Source organism: Anser anser (assembly GCF_964211835.1).
Source record: "Anser anser genome assembly, chromosome: 7".
In the NCBI taxonomy this organism is placed as follows: domain Eukaryota; kingdom Metazoa; phylum Chordata; class Aves; order Anseriformes; family Anatidae; genus Anser; species Anser anser.
Genome location: NC_139727.1, coordinates 17,444,773 through 17,463,296, shown reverse-complemented (window position 1 = coordinate 17,463,296; position 18,524 = coordinate 17,444,773). Strand labels below are relative to the sequence as shown.

At 40.3% G+C, this 18,524-nt stretch overlaps 2 protein-coding genes across 5 annotated transcripts; one reads left to right on the top strand and one right to left on the bottom strand.

Moving 5' to 3' along the window:
- The first annotated feature begins 271 nt into the window (after window positions 1-271).
- DNAJC9 (DnaJ heat shock protein family (Hsp40) member C9) lies at window positions 272-5,927 on the top strand. 2 transcript variants are annotated; one of them, XR_014586770.1, is made up of 6 exons: window positions 272-511; window positions 592-732; window positions 873-1,127; window positions 1,927-2,013; window positions 2,756-3,637; window positions 4,749-5,927. XR_014586770.1 is itself a non-coding variant. In XM_083844284.1 (5 exons), exons 1-5 carry the CDS (start codon window positions 290-292, stop codon window positions 2,873-2,875), a joined length of 825 nt encoding a protein of 274 aa, XP_083700410.1. In that variant the 5' UTR covers window positions 272-289; the 3' UTR covers window positions 2,876-5,927. The 2 variants fall into 2 exon arrangements, 1 of the variants encoding a protein (XP_083700410.1); XM_083844284.1 differs by having other exon boundaries at window positions 2,756-5,927.
- Window positions 1,155-18,511, bottom strand: FAM149B1 (family with sequence similarity 149 member B1). Of its 3 annotated transcripts, none has more exons than XM_083844274.1 (15): window positions 18,372-18,511; window positions 17,547-17,651; window positions 16,831-16,963; window positions 15,628-15,770; window positions 14,873-14,992; window positions 14,042-14,212; window positions 12,115-12,302; window positions 11,708-11,838; window positions 11,018-11,125; window positions 10,481-10,593; window positions 9,646-9,855; window positions 8,674-8,800; window positions 8,225-8,350; window positions 7,125-7,206; window positions 1,155-6,110 (listed from the first exon to the last, which is right to left on the bottom strand). In XM_083844274.1, the coding sequence occupies exons 1-15, from the start codon at window positions 18,419-18,421 to the stop codon at window positions 6,037-6,039; spliced, it is 1,881 nt and encodes a 626-aa protein (XP_083700400.1). In that variant the 5' UTR covers window positions 18,422-18,511; the 3' UTR covers window positions 1,155-6,036. The 3 variants fall into 3 exon arrangements, with proteins under 3 accessions (XP_083700400.1, XP_083700401.1, XP_083700402.1); XM_083844275.1 differs by having other exon boundaries at window positions 11,072-11,125; XM_083844276.1 differs by lacking the exon at window positions 11,018-11,125.
- Between the last annotated feature and the right edge of the window lie 13 nt (window positions 18,512-18,524).

Here is an 18,524-nt window from a genome sequence, read left to right as displayed (position 1 = left end):
AAGAGAAGAGTTACGCAGAGTCCCTTTTTATTATAAATCCCTAGCGGCAGGTGTACCTGACGCGTTGCTTTCCCCTGGGCGGGAGAACCGAACCTCCGCGCCCTGAGGTCACAGCGCTGTTTGTTACTCAGAGCTCCCTTCCCGGCCTCCCGAGGGGAAGCGAGGGCCTCGAGGGGGCGTCCTTTGGCTGCGGCTCGGGGCTGCCCCCCTCAGCCCGGCCGATCCCCCTCAGCTTCCCGCCGCTCCCCTCAGCGCCGCCCTCCTGCCCGCCCTCCTGCCCGCCCGGCGCATGCGCGGCCGCGGGCGGCGGGCTGAGGGCGGCGGCGCCGCGATGGGGCTGCTGGAGCAGTGCGAGGCCGCCTTCGGCGCCGCCGACCTGTACCGAGCCCTGGGCGTCCGCCGCGGGGCCTCGCCCGAGGAGATCCGCCGCGGCTACCACCGCGCCTCGCTCCGCGTCCACCCCGACCGAGTCCCGCCCGAGGAGAAGGAGGAGGCGACGCGGCGGTTCCAGGTGAGCGCGGGGCGGTCTGCCCCACAGACCGACTGACCGACCGACTGACCGACCGACTGACGGACCGGCTGTCCCCGCAGATCCTGGGCAAGGCCTACGCCGTGCTGAGCGACGCGGAGCAGCGCGCCCTGTACGACGAGCAGGGCACGGTGGACGAGGAGGGCGAGGCGCTGAGGGCCGAGCGGGACTGGCAGGAGTACTGGCGGCTGCTCTTCAAGAAGGTCAGCAGCGGCGCGCACACCCTCCCTCAGCATAAAACCCCTCGTGTTTTAAGCTAAAGTGCCGCTTTGCTTGCTGTATTTTTTTGTTTTGTTTCCTACTGAGCCGTAGATCTTGTGAATACCTCCCCTCTCTCCTTCAGATCACCGTGAAAGATATTGAGGATTTTGAGAAGACCTACAAAGATTCGGAGCAGGAGCTAGCAGATATCAAAGCAGCGTACGTGGATTTTGAGGGTGACATGGATAAAATAATGGAGTCCGTGCTGTGTGTGGACTATACGGATGAACCGAGAATAAGGAAAATCATAGAAAAAGCCATTGACTGCAAAGAAGTCCCATCCTACAAAGCTTTTGTCAAAGAGTCTAAGCAGAAAGTCATGGCAAGAAAAAGGCGGGTGAGTATCAATCACAAGGAAACGTTGTATATGATAAGCTTTTATTCTCCCTGGGTGGAAATAAATGAAATTGTTTTTAAGACAGATGTTTGCCACAGGATTGCTGGGTTACAGATCTTGCTCAGCATCTTTGACCACCACAAGTCACCTGTGTTTCCCAACTCCCCTCCAAAAATACTGTTTCCACTAATTTCAGTCAGATTGCTGTGAAAGGTTTTTGAGTAGTGACAGGCTGTTGCCTACTACTTCCTCCTTCTATTTCAGCATCTTTCACTATGGCTTATTACAGTTTAGTGTGTCCCTGCATTCATTTATAAAGCTGCAAGTTGCTGGAGTTCAGATGAGTACATGGCAGAAATACAATATGCGTGCCTATTGGCAAGTGTGAAATAACATTCTGGATAAATGAACCTCTTCTCCAACCTACTGTGTTGTTTTTTTTATTATTTTTAATTTTTTGGCACTTTGTACAATATGTGCATGTGACAGTAACCTTCAACTTAAAGAACATGTAATGGCTGCTAGGACAAAAGAAGAGGGGCACGGGGGGAGCCCCGGGGGGGGGAAGGGATGGGGATGGGGATCTCATCGTGTTCAGCTCTGTGAAACAGCAAAAAAAACCTGCCTCGCTCTACCCAATCGGGGAACCAGAACAGGCTCTTTGATCTGTGGCCTAACTTGGAAACTGTGTTTACTTGTGGCTATTTGTATACAGATGCAGAATCAAGTGTTCAGCAACTATTTTAACTACTCAAATAACATGCAAAATACTTTCCTAAAAGCTAATTTGCTACTTCAGGCAGAAAAAGAAGCAAGAGAGGCAGAAAAGTCTAAACAAGAACTGGGCCTTGGTGATGGAGAAGATGACTTGAAAGCGCTGATTCAAGTAAGGCTTTTAGCATCTGTTGAAGATACTTGTGGTACTGGCTTATATCTGTGTTTTCCCTGAGCATCTTTACAGTTTGGATCTTTGCAACTCTTCTTAGCTTCCTGAGGTTAAAATGTGACCTAATGCTAACTACATACTTCATTTAATAGGCAAGAGGATGGTATGGATTTTATTATCTGCATCTTTTTAAAAATTAACTAAGTTATTTTAATGTGCTCATCTTTACTGCATACACAATCAAAATATTTAACTTCTACTTTTAGGTGGTTAGACAGGGAATGTTAATGCTTTTTTTCTTTCTGGGGGATTCCACAAGGTTTCAAAAGTTAATCAGTCTTGCTATTCTGCTTTGACATTTTGAGGAATGAGGAAAGAAACATTCTGTTTAGGTTTTGGTTTTCAGTTTTGCCTTTCTTCATGTCCAGTGGGATTCCTAGGATTTGACATTTAACCATTCCTCAAATTGTATTTGAGTTTGGGGTTTAAACTAGAAATTGCTTTGCTTTTCCTAGCCTTAAGTTGTGTATTTTTATGGCGTTATTTACCTCTGTTTTGATACTTGCAGAAGTCAGGTATAGAGCCCAAAGGATACAATAGGCTTTTGCTTAACAGAACTACACCTTCTGTAGCCTGTATTCCCTGCTTAGTACATTCCAGAGTTTTATGTAGCTATCTAACTTCATTAGAATAATCTGTGTTGAGCAGTAATAAAAGGTTTGTGTTTTTTTCCCTCCCCCAGAGCAGAAATAAAGATCGTAAAAAGGAAATGGATGACCTTTTGTCCCATCTGGAAGCAAAATATGGGAACAATCCTAAAAAGGGAGGAAGGAAGACTGCAGCCAAGAAAGGAAAGAAATAAAGGACTACGTAGGCTGAAATGTGAGGTATTATTTTGTATGGAAACATGTGGATTTGGGAGAATTTCAAAGGTTTTCTGGACTACTGTTTCAGAGCGCGTGCACCAACTTGCTGTGACTTGGAAGTAGGGCGCAGAATGCATCGTGAATGACAAAGCATTCTGGTGCTGCTGTTGAACATTCTTTGGTGCTTTTTAGTTACGATCAGATTCTTGGCTAATAGTTTTGTTACAGCAAGGAAGCGATAAGATGGTTGGGATGCCTGTCTGTTTATTAAAGTCGCATTGAAACATGTTCCCTCCGAACACTTGGGGGGGCATCAGTGCTGCTGATGGGGAAACAATGTAATCCTGCACCTTCAGAGTCCTCCGCAACAGTTCCTGTGGTGTCTGACTTAAACCTTATCTTTTTGTTGTTCATGGGTTTCTTTTCTAACAAACCTTGCGAGGCTTTTAAAGTTCTTTGCACTTCAGCTCATCAGGTGTTTTTCAGATATTCCAGTGGTTTTATAAGAATCCTTTTGAAAACTGCAGATTTAATAAATGAAGATTTTGCAGAATTTTGTGCTATCTTGCTTTCCCAGCCCTCTGTTTTCTAACTAATTGCTCAAAACAAACTGATTGCATTAACTCTTCTTAGGATTTTGAGTCAAATTAATACTGTGCACTTCTACTGCATCTACAGCTATAGTGTTAATTGTGCTGGTGGTTGACAGTGGCCTGTAAGTAGACGCCTTGAGAAGAAGATGAGGCTGCAACAAGTATGTAAGTGACTTTGCAGAAGTTTTCCTAACATCTAACATGCTGAGCTGATCTAATAAAGTTAAAAAGACACAGAACACGGCTGGTTCTGTGTATTTCTAGGGTTTGTGATGTCCCATGACAAGGAGTTCCAAAACTTCAAGGTGCATCATGTGTTATTTCAATGGCATCACACCCCAGGTACTGTACGATGGTAGTGGTTAGTTACTTCTGCCTCTTGTTTTTGTGTGCACTGTGTTTGTCACCAGTTGTCACTTCAGAAGTGAAGTACTCCTGTAACACGTGGAAATATTCTGAAGGGTTTTTATTTCAGCTCTTTTTAAACCACTTTATGTATTGTGGAGGGGTATGAAGTTGAAGGTAACTCTTTTCAGCTTGCTGTAGCTCAAAGGAATAAAGCTGGCTTTATTTTGTGGATTATTTCTTAAAGGCTGAAGAGCCACAAGGTGAACACTTACTTCTGAGTTGAAGGTCCTCATCACTTCAGTGACAGAATTCAGAAACAAGTTAACAGGGCTCCCTTGGGAAGCTAGAGGTAGAAGGGGAACTCTGTTCCCATTTACTTAGCTGCTTTAAACATTATTCTGGTTCTGAGAGAGTTCAGTAGATCACTGTGTTGCTTAGCACACAGGCCTTGAACACAACTGTTGCTACACAAAACAGGTATCTAACAGTGCAGGACAAGTCTCTGGTGTCAGCCATTTGAACAGAAATCAGAAGTTACCTTACAAGAGACTGCTTTCACTTCTGTAACTCGCTGACTCCCCTAACCTATGAAATATTATGTTACATTACTAGAAGTCTGTTCAAGTTTATGTATTTTTGTAACTCTGACACACTAGGGCTACTGAAAACTAAGTCCCTGAGGAATGGCACTGGTACAAACAGGATGCTTATCTCCAGCTGAGATAACTAAATTCTACACTGCACAGTGTTCTGATAGCCTCAACAGTTAGAGAAACTTTTGAAAGGGTTTAGTGACTGCAGGCTCCTTTCTAGCATCCATTTTAAGAGATTTAGATTGAGATCAAGGCTTTTTTTCCTCTGGAAATGCAAAGGAAGGAGTTATCCTATTTATGTTTGCACACTTCTGCTTTGCTTTCTTTTCGATCAGAGCATGCTTGAATAAACTGGACTGAAGAACGTGAATCCAGATCAAAAACTACCAGCTGTTCTCCAGGTGCAACTAACACTTGCTAGACTGCATAGCTTACGGTGGAGAATTAGGGGAGCCACTTCAGAAAGCATTCTGACAAGTTTTTTCCATTATGAATTGTAATTTGGAAAATACTAACAATAAAGAAATGTAGAAAAAGTGCTTTTAACTGGGATTATAACAGAACAACCCTTTTCATGCAGTATCCTAGCTGTTAAAATACACAAGTGGTTATCCTCAGCTTGTCTTTACACTCCCTTGTAATCTGGCTTGGGAGTTAGACCTTCAACTAATCATTTATTTTGAAAAGTTTCCATTTCATGTTTTTGTTTTCCTTGGAGCCACAAGGGCAAGGAGCTGGTATCTCTAGCATGTCTGTCACACGGTGCAGAGCACATCTACTAAGAGCGATGTCGCAGCCGTGGGTTGTGGACCTTTGTGGTGGAGTGCAGAAATACATAACTGCAGGTTTATTTTAGAAAAGGAGACTGACCTGTTCTGTGAATATACCATAAAACATCTTGCCAGGAAGACTGTGCTTTCTTTGGATACAGTCTGGACTTATATAAAGGTACTCCTTTTTTCCCTCTTAAACCTTCTTCGGACACTGAGGAAGAGCTATAAGTATATAACACAGGAGGGTTCAGTGGTATGCTACCCCAAAAGCTGTCAGTTCTCTTCATCTGTTTTGCTACCTTATTTCTACGCAACAGCATTAGTATCTGCCCCCGAGTACTACAGAATTCATAACTTGTGTAAATTGAGTCATAGAAGCAGTATCATATGCAGTGCTTGCTTTTGATAATACAGTATTGCTTTGAATATATAAATATAGCTTTAAACATAGCTTAAAAAACTTAAATTACTACTGCTATGGAAGGCCTGATTGATCTTTTGTAGAGCTGATGGACAAATCAGCAGGTCCTGCAGTACCTGCCTGTAACAACATGAACCAGTCACAAAACAGTAATAAATAATGGGAAAACCGCAATGAGTATCTGCTAAATTTTCTAGAGTTAGGCTTCACTGTCCACTGGAATACAGCTTTTCCTAGTGGTAGAAAATGGAATGTGCAAGTATATCCCTTCTAATCTTTGGCAGTTGCTTCTTAGATTTATATAAAAAATAAGATTATTCCTAAGAAGGGTGTTTCAAGACTCTCTGTAAACAACACTGACATTGCTGAGAATGAGAGGTGGTTCAGGAATTTCTGGAGATGGATGGATGGACACTTCTTCATGACACGTTAGAACCCATGTTTGTTTTTTGTGACTGATCCACTTCGACTTTGAGCTTTCACAGAGCCATGTGGATGAAGACCTGATAAACAGAGATCATGTACAACTTTTAGATTTCTAGAAGATATTAAAACTAAGTACCAAATGCAGCTCCTTCATCTTAATGCTAAAATGAGGTGGTTTTTTTTGGCTTCTTATTCTAGCTATCTGTCAGTAAATCAGTAGCTTCAAAAAACTTAAACTTCAAAAAAGATTCAAGTAACTTTCAAGGTATTTTGCTTTCTTTTAGCCAGAGGCTTTCTTAAGAGGGAAGTAATCACATATCAAACAACATGATCAGCTGGAAATTGTAAGTTTTAGAAGACGTGACTGTCCTTCCTACAGGGTGAAGTCTGTGCTTTCATCATTGCTGCATTTCTGGGATCTGCTGTGTTTCTTCATCTCTCTATGAAGTATTCAAATCTACAAAGTTTTAGTGATTTTTTTTTTTTGCCAATGCAGCAGTCATAAAACTAATTTTGCATTTAAATACGCTGGTTCAGGGAGGGGGGAGATACTCATTTTAATAGCGAACACTCCTACCTTGATTAAAACCAAGTTATTTCAGTTTAGTGTCTTTATTAAACTCAGGCTGGCTCTTGTACCACTTGTATTAGTGGTGGTTGGCCATTCGGCTATTAATCAAGCTAAAAGACCCCTCCCTTCCTCTAATAATCACTTCTGTGCTTGCTACCTTACTCTTTGTAGCTTCCATTAACTTTTGCAGCTTTAATGCTACCTTTTCAGCATGCTGTTCTTATTTGAGACCTCCAGTGCAACTCTCCTTGACAAACTATTTTTCAGAAATGCATCTCATGCCCCACTCTGCGGAGGTGAGACCTGACTTTGTGTTGAGGGTAACGGGGTGAACTCCTCTGAGAGCTACAATGTTGGCATTCCAAAAAGCTGTTCCAGGGCACGAGGGCTAACTTGTGTAACAAAAAGTTAAAATGCAAAATTGAACTTTGAAAAACTTCCTCAGTGTAGGAAATAGGCAGCTGCCCAAAAAGCCCACCTCTTGCTCAAATTCATTAAATGCCATAACTGATGAGCATACCTGAATCTGTTGATCCTCTGCTTGTCCAAGATTGATTACTGTGATCAATAACAGTGCAAGAACGGCGACGCTGTGGGTCCGGCTGTAAAGACAGGTCAAGTTACTTATGTTTGCATGAAAAAACCCGCAAACATCAATAATATAATACAACTGAAAACTACTTGAATATACTTATTCCCTGAGATACCAGATTTGCAAAATGTTCTAAAGGTTTAAGTAGAGCTTTTACATATTTAAGGAAGGTTAAATCAAATTCAGGGGTAGAAAATACACTTTTCTAACACTCTTACTTAGAACGACCACTCAAGCATTTAGGGGGACTCTTACCACTTCTGAAAACTGTTCTCTTTCAAAGCAGGTTTTTAGAAAGTTTGAACTTTGTAACTCTAAAGTCAAGGATGTTGAAGTTTTATGCAGAAACTAAACCATCAGCTATTTAAAAGCTGCTGTTAAAATTTTAGCTTTGGAAGCTTAGATAAAAAGTACTTTTGACAGACAGGACGAGACAGCAGCAGAGTGGGTGGTTCAATAAACTAAAACAAGCGCTTTACTGAAACAGACTAGACATCTCATAAATAGAACAGCATGTTTGTACAAGGAAACAACTAAGACTATCCTACTCTTTTGTCTGTGAATGTAGCTGTAGAAAGCACTTCCTGAAGTCCATGCAATAAAGCTTGAAAACGTCCTCTATCACCCCCACCATTCTTACACAGCTTTCGAAGAAGATGCTAGAGTATCAGTACAGGTGATAGATTAAACGTTATACCTAACGTAATGCTTAGCTTATTGCAGAAACATCTCAAATTTCTTTAGGATACTTCAAGAAAAGTATAGCACCACCAGCTGAATATAGGTGTAGTTGGGAGCTGGCTGGGAGCAGTACAGTAGGACCCGTGTCCCCCCAAAAAGTGAATTTCTCTCTTTGAAGTGCCAATCAATGATGTTTTTGCTAACCTGTGGGTTTCTAACCCCGTGACAAACTTGATGGCACCAATCACCTGTGACATTTGGTTCTCAAATAGTGTTTCTCTCTGCTAAGTGTCAAAGCACCTAGTTCAGTAAATGAGGATGATTTGGTATCATTTGCCATGCTTTACCAAGAACACGTTGGTTGTTTTAGGCCTGGAGAAATTATCAGGTAAGAAAAGCCTCTCGTGTTGCTGCTGGTGGCTATCTTCGTGGGTCATTACACTGTGAGCTCGACTGGAGTTCCCTCGAGATTTCTGCATTGAAGGATGATAAAGTTATGATGACTTCATATTGCAGTAGTGCTTTTAAATTAAGTACCCTAGGAATTAAAGCTAATTTTCCAAGTCAGTTATCCTACACCTACTTACGGGAAGAAAATTGTGGCATTAATTGGAGTTACTGAATTCACCTCTGGAGGATGATGCTGGCCAAATCTGATGCAGAATTTGAGTGCATGTATTACAGCTGCTGTCACGAGACAACGAACGAACTGGAACTCTGGGGTTTGGTAACTGGATCAGCAGTAACTACAATTTCAGACTGTCCAATAGTAAAATTAAATAGTTATGCCTATTACCGTTTGCCTCTGGGATCCTGCAGTGCCCACGCGCTCTGCCACGTCGGTGGTACTGATGGGTGGTAGGAGATTATTTCGGCTTAGCGGCAGCGGGGAGGGTGAGGTCAGCTGCTCATATGCAGTCAGACTGAAACGCACCAGTAAGACAAAGAAAAGCTAAGCTTCTATGTTTGATATTGCATAAACATACAATATTGACAGTTTGTTTGGCTTTGTTTAAGCTAAAAATGTTACAACTAAGAGCAATGCATGCAGAGTTTTGCGGTGAGATGCTCGCATTAGGGCTGACTATTGGAGACTAGATTTTAAAAAAGGAGTTCAGTGGGTGAAGTTTGGCAGAAATCTATTTAATCTATTAACAACAACTTATAGTTTGTAGGATGTTTAATATTAAGCTGATAGGCAAAGTGAGTCTGAAGATCAATGCCAAGCAGAAATCATCACAATCATGGTGATGGGGATATATAAAAGCAAGTTGGTAGTAAAAATGCTCATCGTCTGCAGTTCAAAAGGACATGCTGTGTGGCTGTACTGCAGGATGAAGGTGTTATATATAAAGGTGTTCTCTTGGGCAGCTACTGCACAATGGCAGAATCTCGACTGCCCATTCACAGAGGTGGCATTATTATCTGCTCTTTTTTAAAAACCTTTAGGGTAAAGTATTGCTTAATGCTAATTTCAGCCCAGCAACTGAAGATGAACACCTAGCTTAGAAAACAGGAGCTGCTCATATAATGTGTGTGCATATACATATATATACACATATATGTTTATTTAAGAGTATATCATCCCTGTGATTAACTAAATACAGTCAAGATCATTTATACCAAAGAAAATGAATATATTCTAGACATTTTTTGTTTGTATTAAATCAAGGAATTCACATTCTTTCCCTTTAACTGAATGTTATTTGTATAAGCTGGGTTCTCTAAACGTGGTAATTTGCTGTGAGAAACTGGTTTTGAAACGTACAAGCGAGTTCCCCTGAAGACATCGTCCACAGATCGCGGGGTTTCAGTACGAGAGTTGCTCGTGTTGATGGGATGCAGGGTATGTGGTGGTGGGTTTCGCCTTCTCATGGACCGTGACAGAGATGACGTACTGAGCTCCAGAGGGGGACGATTTGGCCACGTTCTGTTTGAGAGGATGGAACTGGAGCCTGGTCGTTTGTCATCCAGGTCCCTAACAAAAGAGACACAGAACCGTAAGAGAGGGTTAATATGACTGATAACCACCCTGCTTCCACTGTACTCATCCGCATGTGACATTACCAATGTTATATGTGGACACAGATGATGTGCTGTTGTTTTTGTCACATAACCACATAAAATAATTTACAGCTCAAATAGATAGGGAGTGGAAAAGAAAAAAAGCCTATTACATATAAATACACTTTTTTTTAAACTGAATTATGATCTTTTTTGATTGAAGTTGTCATATATATTCTATGAATAATTATAGCTTCTATACTAAGAAACACTGCAACAGTTTTCACACCCACAGCCTAGATCTAATAGAATTCCACCTCTAGGAAATGAACAGATCATTCTCAGCTTCATCTCTTTTTGGGATGTCAGTGCTACCACTAATGCTGCAGCTGTTCACTAAAGAGATAAATCAGTAGCAATTATACAGAAAATCTCTACCAAAAGTATACCATTTCATATAGGACAAGTATATTAGCAAAAAGAAAATAATAGAGAATTACGTTCTCCAGTATAGAAAATGATCTCACACTCTTTTGGGTTGAATCCCTCTCTCTGTGGGAGTGCTCTACTTAACAACAGACAAAATCTATAGCTCTTACAGTGTTTTCTCCATTACAGGCAGATTCCTTTGCTGTAACTGGATCCCATGGATCACTATCAAGCCGTTTAGATTACGTTGAGAGCCGCTACTTGAGCCTTGAGAGAGATTTACCTGAAAAATTAAAAAAAATACATACTGCTTGAATGAACAGTAATGAATTACTGTTTGGTAATGACATACGCCCATATTTATACAGTTTGTCTTTGCTAATCATTTTGAAGGAAAGGAACCCATTTCTTTCAGGACACTGAGATAAATACTCAGTTGATTTATTTCTGCCATCTAAGATGGGCATCTTAGTATTTCATTTTTCCTACAAATTGTGGTGCTTAGCAAATGTTTCATACCATGCTGTCATATTTAATATTTTCCAACTGAGCCTCTCATTTTCATGACACAGTCTTCCAACAATGGTTATAACCAGGAATTTTACAAAACTATTTTTTTCAGCGTATTTTGACTTTTATGCCATGAACAGAACTGGAAACTCTTCTGGAATACAGACTGATCTGGAAAAACATCAAATTCCACCCACCATAGCAATAGCACATAGAAAATAGCAGAGCTTCCATCTCTCCAGCATACGTACTTGAGGTGGTTTTTTCCTCTTTTTGGTTTTGCGGCCACATCTGGTTTTGGGGCACTACATGTACAGTAACAGAAATGGGAGGAAGACATGGGGTAGAAATAAACAAGAAGTAAAAAGGAAAGAGTTGAATTAAAATGGAATGAACAGAGATAACGCTTTGGTGCTCACCACTCTAGGAGCATATAATCTAAAGCAGACCACACAAAGTCAAATTCAGTGTCTGGGGGAAAAAAAACAACCATCTTACAACTTTGCGGAGATTTGTTCTTTATTCCCTTCATCAGTTAACAATGAGTAAGCTAGTGAGAATGGGCTCTCACACAATCTTGTATCTCACAATTTAGTTCAAACTCTGCTAGATGTAGAAACAACCACATCATTAGTGAGCAGTCACCACGTGGTAGTCCAATATGTATACAAAATACTAAGTTTTAAAGAGAAAAATAGGAATTAAAATTTTCAACTGAGAAGTAGCAGAACTTAAGTGGTTAGAAAGGACAGTCAGCATCCATGCAAAATCCAAACTAGTTCTGTATCTGAACAGTCCCTTGACATACTTGCATCTTTGCTCAAGGTAATATTGTATTGATTCATCTATATGCAAACTGGCTGGCTAAAAATACTTAAAATACTTACCAGATTTGATGTCATTGAGGGTATTTTAGTTTGTGGCACGCGAGGCAACAACACTGGCAAAGGATCAAACTGCAAAGGGCTTCCAGAACCTGCTCGGATCGTTTCTACTGTTATGATGTTTTTCTCATCATCTGTGCAAAGCGAAAGAGAATCCTTGTCAATACAAACTATTGGTGTTGTATTGTGCACAGTACTGTGAATCTCATTTTTTTGTTTTAAAGAGGAGTCCTCTTAAACACAAAGCTCTGTGAAATCTTCTGACGGCATGTCTCAAGCTGCTAGCAAAGTAAACAACCTTTTTTACCCTGAAGAGCTGATTCCCAAATGCATCTCTCTCCCGTTGCATCCTTTCGAAACTGAGTAACTGAAATCCCCTTTTCTATCTTCAGTTTAACTGTGATCCTTACCAGAGGCTGATCCTTCCCAGCATCTGCGGATTAACTCTTCCATGCAGCCTAGGACTTCACTCCACACATCATCAAACACAAACGTGAGCACAGAATCCTTCATGCAGGAATACGGAGAGATAGGAGGAAACCCTAGTTTCCGTCTGTCAGAAGAGAGTCCCATTTTCCTCTCATGCAATTCCTCCTCCCTGTAGAAACGTGAGCATTATATGTACCATAAACACGGTATATATCTCCTCATTGCATATATATATATATATATATATATAAAATTGTATATATCTCCTGCAATTTTGTTGCAATTATTTAATAGGATTAACACATTAGCTAAGGCTGTATTTCTGCTGTTTCCTCTAAAATTGAAATAGGTCAAGGCAGCTGGCCAAACAGATTGAAGACATTACTTCAGGAGAAATTTCATATTTAGCACATAATATTGTTCTCTGAGAGCCAACAGAACAATGAATAGTAACATCAAATGACTTGAAGAAGCAATTTTTTCCAGTATTTCTGGAATACTTACTGGAACTCTCGTATCTTACAGAATCCACCACTGACCTAAATGAGAAATGACTGAGACAATTGCTTTATCAACTGAACACCTTGGTTTCCCCATACAGACTCACTAAAAATGATACTTGATGAATAATAAATAATTTACAAAGGAGATAAAAGTCCCATTTAAAAATAAATGTTAGCAGTTACAGGGATATTTGTTCATCCCATTGTTAGGCTCCATTTCACTACAGAATTCTGAAGACAGAGAGGAATATTACTACTCCTGACTATTTAATACCACTCTCAGCCTGCTGCTTTAACATCCAGGAGGTGCTCAGGGCAAGGGCTTAATTCAGTTGTAGACAATTAGACATAATCAGAAAGAGGAAAAAAAGGAAACAAAAACAGTTAATTCACAGCTGCAATGGACCTTGGCCAAAGACTCCTCCACAATTGCAAGAGGTATTTTGAAGTTTAAAACCTAGAAGACGACTGCTTGAAATAGTTTTATGTTCATCTGCCGAAGTTATAGAATGAAGAAAAAATACTGTTGTGAGCACAGTTGTTATGGCTTCTATATCTGTTCCTTTAATTAGTACTTAACATCAAAAAGCTACAGACCTTGAAATAAAGGAGATACCACTAGAAGAAGCTATAATATATTTTACCAAAATTTTATAAAGGCAGCAATATTGTTTGCTGCAATAATGTCTCTCTGGCCTGGTCAAAGAATGACACCTACCAGTTTGAATTTCACGATCCATGCAGCTAAGAGGCTTTATTTATTAAAATCAGTTAAGTATTTAGCAGCTGACATCATCCAGACTTCCTACCCAGGCCATATGTTCATATTGTTCGGCTGAATAAAGTAGCAAAAAGAATCGTCTTTACGTCACCCTTAATCCTTTCTTCTTAAGATAAAAAATAGCAATAATGTTTTCTTGGCAAGCATCAAATCCACACTGATTCTTAAATTACCACTGAAAAACTGTAAAGGTACAAAATCCCACCCAAAATGCTTATCTGTACACTGCAGTTCAAAGCAGAGAAGCACGCTGCTAGTGCGTGACAAACAACAATGAATTTGACTTAGTAGAACAAATAAATAGCATTTAAACAAGTTTTAAATATGCCAATGTGTAGTAGGTTCTTAGTTATGATGGAATGAACTGTTTAAACCAGGAATAAAAATGGCTAGTATGAGAAACTATGGAAATTTTAGAAAAATATAGCAAAATAAATTGTTCTAGGAGATGGATAAAGAAAATTCCCAGTGCCCTGCCAACCTCAGGCTTCTGAAAGTTCTCTAGAGGAAAACAATAATTAAAAATATCATAAAATACTTTACGAATCAACAGCAAAACCAAATACGTAAGCCTTAAGAGCAAAAATTCTGGGACACTGGTACTATCTTATGCTCAATACTTACACATCTCTGCAGTCAAATGCTAAGTATTCCTCCATTACACCTTCAGAGACAATTATTCCATCTTCACCTTCTTCGCTCTCTGGAGAACACAAGGTCGGAGACTTGGAACGGTCGGCCTTTTTGTGAACAGGAGTAACAGAAAGAGGCACCTTCTTGCCAAAAACACTAAATCTGAACAGGCGACAGTTTTCAGAAAGCAGAAATGAAAAGAAGTTGTTATTCCACTTCTGATAGCAGCATTTGGTGAGCCAAGAGACTGAGAGACAATGTGGTAGGTAAGGCCAGGTATTGGAGAGCCAACAAATTTATGCATTACAGTAAAAATTCTTTTGGTTTGGATATTTTAAATTCTTGCTAAGGAACCTGAAACTTCAGGCAAGCAATAAAAGCTAATGAAAAAAAATAAAATTAAAAGCCTCTAAAACATTTTAAAATAAAAAATTAAGCAGCACTAATGTACTATTTTGTATTTTTAAAGTACTGCACGCATTTAGCACGTGATTAACAATAAAACCAGCTACAACATATACATATATAATACATACATACATATCCTTTTAGAAGTCAGCAGTAACAAAAGGTATTTCTGCTTAGTGACTGGTTTACTGCAGTGAGAAACAAGGACACCTAGATGGTCTTGCTATTCTGAACGTACTTTTTTCAGTCAAAAAGGAAAAGAAAATAACGTATGCTATGTTCAAAGTTCAGCCTAACAAAAAAAGTTAAATCTTCACATATTGCTCACAGTTTAAGAAGCCAATTGCTGCAGTCCACTGAGAAAAAAATTACCTTCACACCTTTGTAAAGCCTGGACCAACTGCTGATACTTACTCATTAGAATCTTTTTCTTGTGATGAACTTACACCCGATGAACCTAAACTGGCAGAAGGTGAACTCGAATACCATCCATACCCTTCATCTGTGGGGATCACTATCTGCTTCCCCACAATCCTGCCAGGGCAAAAGCAAAGGATAAATACATCAGAAAACACAAAGTAAGATTCTTTCAGCGTGTAAAAACACACAGCAAGAAATCCTACAAATTCCACTGGGAAGCTCTGCAGTTTTCTTGGGAATAGTTAAGTGTGGTTTTAGTTTTTCCTACTACAGGTTGCTTCAAGTCTGTTAAATCCATTAAGAAAATTTTGCTTGTCTTTTCAGGCCCTGCTAATTGTAAAACTTTTGAATATGGACAAAACTGTTCAAGTATATGTAATGAAGATTTCAAATTGAAGCTTCCAGATAGCCTTAAGGACTGGCTGAGCGAGGTAGTAGGATTTTTTAAAATTATTTTTAAGCTCCTGGGTTTTAGCTATAACATACATCTTTTCAAAGAAAATTTTGTTACATTAAGGTTAACTCAGTTGCAAGTAGCAATAATCCCCTGGCAAGGAACCAAATTAAGATAGTGTACTGTTTATTAATGACAATGGCAGGCATACTAACAGAGTGACCTTTTTATCCCTATGTACTATATAATTGCATAAAACCACCCTGCTCTTAATGTTGTTTTAAAAGCAGTTGTTACCAGCCCTACCCCATTATAAATCTGTGACAGTAATGACATTAGCCTATTAATAAAATACCTGAGATGAGGAAAGTTGGATGTCCACTGCTGGCATTCTTCCTGCAGTCCCTCAACGTGTACATTTTCTTTCTGTTCATAGAGCAGCTCATCAATTTGTCTGAACATGTGCTGAACTTGTTGCGTGGCAGCTTTATCAAATTCCTAGAAAGGAAAGTTATCCAATAAAGACTTAGTGAATAGCATTTGGAAGATTTAACTCTTTTTTTTTTTATGTTGAAAAAGACGTCTGTTTGTTTAAAGCTTAGCAAGTCTGATTAATACAGTCTTTTGCATAGAAAGACATTAAATAATCTTACCCCTAGAGATACGGCAGGCTGCTGTTAGGACTCATGACAGCCACATAATAAGCTTACAGTGACACAAAAGCTAATAAAATGTTTTGAAATGTCTATATTATTATATTAAAAGCATAGTAATTTACATAATATAAACCAAAACAGGAAGGATAATTCTCAGCAACATTTTAATGAAATGGAAAATTTGTTGTTCATAATGACCACAGAAAACAATAAAACAAAACACGATGCAGACTGGTCTGCAACACTGGGGAAGTGAAGGATGCTCAGAACCTCACGTGTTCTCATGTAGCTAGAAAATGGGGCTCATTCCTGAGTATTTTAAATCTAAACAGTACCCATCTCCATCTCACAGAAGGCAATAGCATGCTTTGTTTTGGCAGATGGGGAATTAAAAAAAAAAAAAAGTAGCAAAAATAACCTCTTGGAGGCTTACTCCATTTTAAGAAGCATACAAGGTTCCAGAAGTTTTCAACAAAATGAAGTTTGGTAAACTCACACCAAGTATCTGCAAGTCATCCGCTTATGTTTTGGATTCCACAATAACAGTATTTATTATGTTGTATACATACATTTATGCACTAAGCGATTTGTATTTCCAGGCCATTTTGCCCGCCTCTTGATTCGTACAGCTTTCTAACAATGGAGTTCTTACACGACTGTCTTGAATAATTATTATAATTTGCATTCCTCTATTAGATTGGGAATGTAGAATATTAACTGAATAACATGAACCTAGTTTTGTTCTGAGAGTATGGAAGGATAGGGAAAAAGTCAACAGGATGTTTTTAATCTATTTACAGATCTGGCCCTTGTTTTTATTGTGAAATGTATTTACAATCATATTTCAAATATCTTTTTACTCACAGTGGTAGATTTGGTTTGCACGATTATCTTCTACTCACATCATAGCCCCAAGAGAAGATCGAGCTGTCTTCGGTGGAGGTTCCTGCATAACTCTGACTAGCAGACCATGAACTCCCACGATCGGCTGGAGTAACAGGAGGGTAATCTGATTCCTTCGAGATTTCGGACTCACTGAAATGCACACGTTGAGGCAAAAAAAGGAATAAAAAGCAACAACATCACAATGACAAAAAAGCAGTTAAACAGTCTTATCATTCTGTACAAAAACAAAATCAGAATAGTTCCTAGAAATCCTTCTCTAAGAGAGTTTTCATAGGGTTAATGTTTACTTTAGCGGCATTTAAGCAGAAGCCACAGTACACAAGTAATTGTATTAACGCTAACTCCTAATAACCTCAATGATGTAGGACATCTAGGGGTCAAGGAGAACATCAGTTTTCCCCAAGTTACTGTAGTTAAGTTGAATACTATTTCTAGTTCCAATTCTACACTGCTCAGGAATTATTTTTCCCTTTTTTCCACTTGCTTCTGTCATAAAATTACATGACCCTGGCTATTTACGAAATGGGAACAAAACATGGCTACACACTTATTATGATGTCCAAAATGGAAAGAACATGTTCTGAAATGCTACAGTTCTGAGGTAAAGCCTAGGAGTACCGAATGTATTACTTCTGTAAATATAGCTCGACACAAAGGGTATTGTTTTTTCACTGTCTTCAGACAAAGATCCGTTTTCTGGTATGACAAATACCTTGAGATCTCTCCGTAGTTTTCCAACGTGGGTGTGGCTGGGCGCCCCTCATCTTGTGGATCCGGCAGCGGATGATGCCGCAAGGCATCTTTTGTAAGTCCTTGTCTAAAAGAAAGAGCAGAACTTGATGTTACTGACAAGAATAAATATCTACACAGCTCCCAAGTTTTACATGGCTTTCTGCTTTTCGAGGAATGCACTGATTTGCATACCTGAACCATTTATTATTATTAGGGCAATTCAGGTTACCAAGGCTTTATAATTAAGATACCAAAACTAAGTCTAGGCTAAACACGGAGTTAAAAGGTATTTGCTTAAAAATCTGTGTCTTCCATTAAACATAAAGCGCTGTCGTAAATCCTGATGCAGCTCTCTACAAGCAGCTATCATGTTGTTGTCCCCAAAGGGGACTTGTGATCAGGCAGAACAAGCGTGGCCTCCAAACTAAGCAAATTAGGAGCAGTTATTTGCTAGCTTATCACTTTGATGAAGTTTAGGAGCCTGGAAAGAGAGATGGGCAAAGTCCCAGCAGCGGGAGGAGAGCCAACAGAAGTATCCCGAGCATCGGCTGAGGGAGCTGTAAGCGAAGGAGCCCCTCCCTCAGCTCACTTTCGGCTCAAAGACATTAAACTCGAGATTTAACCACGTTCCGCATCGTATGTCGGCGACTAAATACGTTGCCCACGACGGGTACAAACGCCTCACAGGGGTGCCGCCTGTCCCGGTCACCCCATAGGACTGGCCCCATCCCCTCTCCCCAGCCCCAGCTACGGCCCCGCCGCCCCCAGCCCTCCGCGGGGACCCGGCCCGGCGGCGGCCACTCACAGCTCCAGAGCGGTGGGGGGCAGCGGCTTCCGCCTGTATCGCGACATCATCGTGCGGCCGCCTCAGCGCCGCCGCCATGACACCGCCTCCTCAGCGCTGCGGCCGCCATTACGCGTCCGCCTCAGCGCCGCCGCCATGACGCGGTCTCCCTGG

Bases quoted from the DNA above. Each gene is read 5' to 3' on its own strand.
- DNAJC9 (XM_083844284.1), top strand. From the start codon at position 290: ATGCGCGGCCGCGGGCGGCGGGCTGAGGGCGGCGGCGCCGCGATGGGG. The intron at 733-872 runs GTCAGCAGCGGC...TCTCTCCTTCAG, and splicing joins GGCGGCTGCTCTTCAAGAAG to ATCACCGTGAAAGATATTGA. The intron at 2,014-2,755 runs GTAAGGCTTTTA...TCCCTCCCCCAG, and splicing joins ACTTGAAAGCGCTGATTCAA to AGCAGAAATAAAGATCGTAA.
- FAM149B1 (XM_083844274.1), bottom strand. From the start codon at position 18,421: ATGATGTCGCGATACAGGCGGAAGCCGCTGCCCCCCACCGCTCTGGAG. The intron at 14,213-14,872 runs GTAAGTATCAGC...TCGCCTGTTCAG, and splicing joins CAAGAAAAAGATTCTAATGA to ATTTAGTGTTTTTGGCAAGA. The intron at 6,111-7,124 runs GTATGCTCATCA...TCTGTTTATCAG, and splicing joins CAGAGGATCAACAGATTCAG to GTCTTCATCCACATGGCTCT.